At 42.6% G+C, this 5425-nt stretch overlaps 1 protein-coding gene across 1 annotated transcript in view; it reads right to left on the bottom strand.

Annotated features, from left to right (window-relative positions):
• Nucleotides 1–975: 975 nt before the first annotated feature.
• LOC138970298 (cerebellin-1-like) overlaps nucleotides 976–5425 on the bottom strand; it is a 5269-nt gene continuing 819 nt past the window's right edge. Inside the window, exons 2-3 of the mRNA XM_070342781.1 lie at nucleotides 5336–5425; nucleotides 976–1653 (exon numbers count right to left, since the gene is read on the bottom strand). The exon at nucleotides 5336–5425 is cut by the window's right edge and continues 85 nt beyond it. Coding sequence (XP_070198882.1) covers nucleotides 1386–1653; nucleotides 5336–5425 — 358 coding nt within the window. The 3' untranslated portion in view covers nucleotides 976–1385. The remainder of the gene's footprint in view (nucleotides 1654–5335) is intronic.

Consider the following 5425-nt stretch of genomic DNA (forward strand, 5'->3'; position numbering starts at 1 on the left):
CACACAATCGTGTGCGTGTGTGGAGCGACTGCCAGAAACCTAGTGGATATATCTTTATGAAACTTTACATTTGAACGTTTTCCCAGATCATATTACCGGCCGGACATCTTTGATGACTTCATATTCGTCTCTTAAAAGAAATTGAGAGGACACTGTGGCGACTTCATTCTCCAACCAATTTACACTTCTTAACTTACTTCGCGAAGACCATTGCAACGTACCCGTCTTGGTCTTAGGGTTCTGACATTAGAAGTTCCTGTATAACCACAGAGAGGAATAAGTCTAGAATTTGCAGTCAGAACTTGAACTTGCCATAAGATTCATGTCAGTCTGTGCAGTAAGGTGGTAAATCAGGTTTTACAGGTGCATGAAGTATAACAGGTATGAGGTAACTGCAGACTCTTTAGTCGATCCACAATGTAATTCAGAGTTTTTACGATTCTTTTCTTTCTGGAAAGAGACGGACTTTGGTTGGATCATGGATTTACATACTTAACATTTTTTCTACAAGTTTTCTACATGCGTGCATACGTGTGTGTGTGTGTGTGTGTGTGTGTGTGTGGGTGTGTGTGTGTGTGTGTGTGTGTGAGAGAGAGAGAGAGAGAGAGAAAGCGTGCATGCGTGCGTATGTGTGTGTGTGTATGTGACAGAGAACGAGATAGAGTTTCATTATGTGCGTGCGTGCGTGTGTGAGATTTTTTATGTTTTAAAACCCTTACACAGGTGCATTTCTGTAACACATGTTACATAGCCACTGGTGAATTAACAGAGAGAAAAATAAAGAAAAACTGTCATATATAGGTTTTCGCATCCATGGGAGGTAATCGGAACCGACCAAACAGACTGAGCCAGTAGCGCGACATCTGTCGTGACAACCAGGTGACAGTATACGTAAAGTAGCGCGACATTTGTCGCGACAACCAGCCTAAGGGTTAACCGTACAGTGTTGAATTCATAATAACACTGAAAGATCTGTTGAAGTCAATATATATTTATTTGTATAATCATTCATAAAAAAATGACTCAAAATAGTACAAGATATAAAGATATCAAAAAAACCAGTTATACAATTTGTTATGATCTTTACCGTCATCAAATCTATTTCTTTTCTTCTTTTTTTGTTTTTTGGTTGTTGATTTTTGTTGTTTTAGAAAAGTTGAGTGCTGATTATGAGAATAATTGTAATGAGAGAGCTTCCAGGTCCTAGACACTGCGTGTTAATTGCTGTGCTTGCTTCCATGGACACTTCAAATCACACGCACGTTACAAGACTTCTCGATGCTCTCGTGATATTGCACCGACCGACAACTATCCAAAGCATACTCTCACGCAAACAAAAAACCCAAACAATCCCTAGGCCGTTCTCGCCATGACAATGGTGCCGGTTACTTTACAAACGGGTCTGCGTAGACGTGTTCCAAGACACCAGAAAACGTCGTCTCGCTCTCCCCCTTCAGGCCAAGATCTCCTCCAAGATGGCGGACGTGCACTTGCTCCCCCCTGTTCAGTTTGCAACGAACGTGGAAGCTGCCCTGACTGTACACCGTGATGTCGCCTCTGCTTCGAAGGAAGACCTTCTGCAATGGCTTGCCGTCTGTCTTCTCTATGACCAGGTCAGAGCGCCCGCTCAGGTCGTCCGTGGCGACAATTCCGCTGAAAGAAGAGAGCGAGCGGTTAACTCTCACGATTGTAGAGTCTAATCAGTCCAGGCTCAATGTGCTAAAACACAAGGAAAAACATCTGATAACCAAAGGGAAGTAAGCTCTCTAAATCAGTAAATGCATACGACATGCATGTGTCACGGAGTAAGCGAGAGTTATCCGGAATCTCCTGGCACCTGACTATGCTATAATGCTAACTTGGTTTTTCTGTTCCCAGAACTAGTGTCTATTTGTGACATGACGTGGTTATATGCTAGGACTGGCACCTGACTATGCTATAATGCTAACTTGGTTTTTCTGTTCCCAGAACTAGTGTCTATTTGTGACATGACGTGGTTATATGCTAGGACTGGCACCTGACTATGCTATAATGCTAACTTGGTTTTTCTGTTCCCAGAACTAGTGTCTATTTGTGACATGACGTGGTTATATGCTAGGACTGGCACCTGACTATGCTATAATGCTAACTTGGTTTTTCTGTTCCCAGAACTAGTGTCTATTTGTGACATGACGTGGTTATATGCTAGGACTGGCACCTGACTATGCTATAATGCTAACTTGGTTTTTCTGTTCCCAGAACTAGTGTCTATTTGTGACATGACGTGGTTATATGCTAGGACTGGCACCTGACTATGCTATAATGCTAACTTGGTTTTTCTGTCCCCAGAACTAGTGTCTATTTTTGACATGACGTGGTTATATGCTAGGACTGGCACCTGACTATGCTATAATGCTAACTTGGTTTTTCTGTTCCCAGAACTAGTATCTATTTGTGACATGACGTGGTTATATGCTAGGACTGGCACCTGACTATGCTATAATGCTAACTTGGTTTTTCTGTCCCCAGAACTAGTGTCTATTTGTGACATGACGTGGTTATATGCTAGGACTGGCACCTGACTATGCTATAATGCTAACTTGGTTTTTCTGTTCCCAGAACTAGTGTCTATTTGTGACATGACGTGGTTATATGCTAGGACTGGCACCTGACTATGCTATAATGCTAACTTGGTTTTTCTGTTCCCAGAACTAGTATCTATTTGTGACATGACGTGGTTATATGCTAGGACTGGCACCTGACTATGCTATAATGCTAACTTGGTTTTTCTGTTCCCAGAACTAGTGTCTATTTGTGACATGACGTGGTTATATGCTAGGACTGGCACCTGACTATGCTATAATGCTAACTTGGTTTTTCTGTCCCCAGAACTAGTGTCTATTTGTGACATGACGTGGTTATATGCTAGGACTGGCACCTGAGAGAATAACAAGCATTTAAAGCCATATGTACTCGATGACTATACACGCTAATTGCTTTACCAACAGCTGGAGACATGCTAAATTAAGTTCCCTGCAAAATATTGTGGTCTAGGACCCCTTCAATGTTGAGATATATGTTAATTTTCATTTTGATCTGGATCGTCCTATTTATAGATTTGCCAACAGAGGTAGCGTTGACGCAAGGGAAATAACTCCGCGTCTTTGTTTACATCCAAAGTTTTTGAGACTCTAAAACAAGCTGTAATGCATGTATATGGTCCGCGCATGGCGACATATCGTCATTACATGGTCTTATGGTGCGTTTGACATCGCCGATTATGGGCAAACTACACTTTTTAAACACGGGAGCGCGTACATATGCCTTTAAATGAACAAGCGACTGTCGTCCTCACAAGGAAAAGCAGTTTGGTAATGCGGCAATCACTCACACTTCGAACATTTTTCTGACTCAATGATTGGTATCCACGCCCCCACATAAACACAACACGTACCTTCCTTCCAGATAATTATTTCCCTTTCCGTGTTAAGCCTTTCATTAGATGACATTAAAATCATCGGTGGCAACTGACTCGGTTTTTTAGTTATTTTATTTATTTTAATTTTTTAGGGTTTCTTTTGTTCGTGTGTTGCTCTGTGTGTGTGTGTGTGTGTGTGTGTGTGTGTGTGTGTGTGTGTGTGTGTGTGTGTGTGTGTGTGTGTGTGTTTACTTGTGAGCTTGTTTGTCGTTTTGTCTTGCGGACATTACGCGGAAAAAGAACATTTGATGTACAGTACTTAAGTTTGGAAGTGAACATCCACCGCACTAAAACATGAGCACAAGAACTAGAGCAATCCAAACGCTGACAATTCGACACATACTTCTTCTTCTTCTTTGTTCATGGGCTTAGACTCCCACGTTCACTCATATTTTTAGCACGAGTGGATTTTTACGTGTATGACCGTTTTTATGCCATTCAGGCAGCATACGCCGGGGAGGCATGCTGGGTATTTTCGTGTTTCTATTACCCACCGAACCGTCTGACATGGATTACAGGATCTTTTCCGTGCGCACTTGGTCTTGTGCTTGCGTGTACACACGAAGAGGATTAAGTCACTAGCAGGTCTGCACATAAGTTGACCTGGGAGATCGGAAAAAACTCCACTCTTAACCCACCAGGCGGCAGCGACCGGGATTCGAACTCACGACCTCCCGATTAGGAGACCGACGTCTTACCACCACGCCACTGCGCCCGTCAATTCGACACATATAACACAACTATCACGATGTATATCACGGGAGGGACAGGCAGATGTTGTCTTCCTTGTATTATATTGTTTTGAAGAAGAAAACAAAAACAGAGATGAAAGAATTAAGATAGTATGTTTGTTTATGTTTGGTCGTTATCTTGCCTGTGCGTGTATTGTATGTTTGGTCGCTTTCTTTGCCTGTGCATGTATAGTTTGTTGGTTATGTTTGGTCGGTTTCTTTGCCTGTGCGTGTATAGTATGCTTGGTCGATGTATGTATTGTAAAGCGCTAAGAGTAGACATTTTTCTAGAATAGCGCTATAAAAGTTTGCATTATTATTATAACACCATCGGCATCGAGTGGGTGAATAAATGAGCGAGCGCGTGAATGACTACCTGAGCAAATGAGTGTTTAAACAAGCAGACGTTGTCATGACGGAAATAACTCCGTCGGGTTTGTATGGGTTGTGGTAGAGTGACCTTTTCTTGCAAAACCTCTGCCAAACATTGGAGGGGCCAATCACTCTCGAGGAGTGTGTGTGTGAAACAAAATTCTGTCCTCTTATCGTTATCCGACAAACGTTACATTATAGGTCCGCCGAATCCGATATCATATTGTTTTAAGAGCACGCTCATAAGCGTAGCTTGTTGTCTTCCATTTGTTTAATTGATTGAATGTGGTATTGTTATTTGTAATTATCTGATTAAAAACTGTTCAAACCAAAACAAAACAAAACCACGTGGACGGGAGCACGTGTTTCCGATAGTCCCGTCGCTATAGCGATTGGCCCGGTGTCACGAACTGGACACTCTGCTGAACAATCCCTCTCAATGCGGTCAATGCGCATGCGCCAATCTTGGACTTAAAAAATGCGACCCTTTGACCGAACGAACCATGAGTTAGGGTTAGGGTTAGGAATAGGGTCAGGGTTAGGGTTAGGTTTAGGGTTAGGTTGTTCACGACCTGATTAATCTCCCCATGTTAGCGCATGCGCATTGACCGCATTGAGACGGATTGTTGAGGCAGAGTTTTTAGTTCGTGACATCGGCACCTCCCATGTTTGGCAGAGGTTTGTAAGAAAAGGTCACTCTCCCACACACCCCAAACAAACCCGACGGAGTTATTTTCGGAATTCGTCTAATACTAGTATTAGTGTTCGGACTCACCTCATATAAAAGGAATAAACTCCTGTCCTTGGAGCCGTGAAGACGCCATTCTTTGTGTCATACAGATTATTCCCGTTGGAGAGAGGGCTG

Source organism: Littorina saxatilis, linkage group LG7, assembly GCF_037325665.1.
Source record: "Littorina saxatilis isolate snail1 linkage group LG7, US_GU_Lsax_2.0, whole genome shotgun sequence".
Classification (NCBI taxonomy): domain Eukaryota; kingdom Metazoa; phylum Mollusca; class Gastropoda; order Littorinimorpha; family Littorinidae; genus Littorina; species Littorina saxatilis.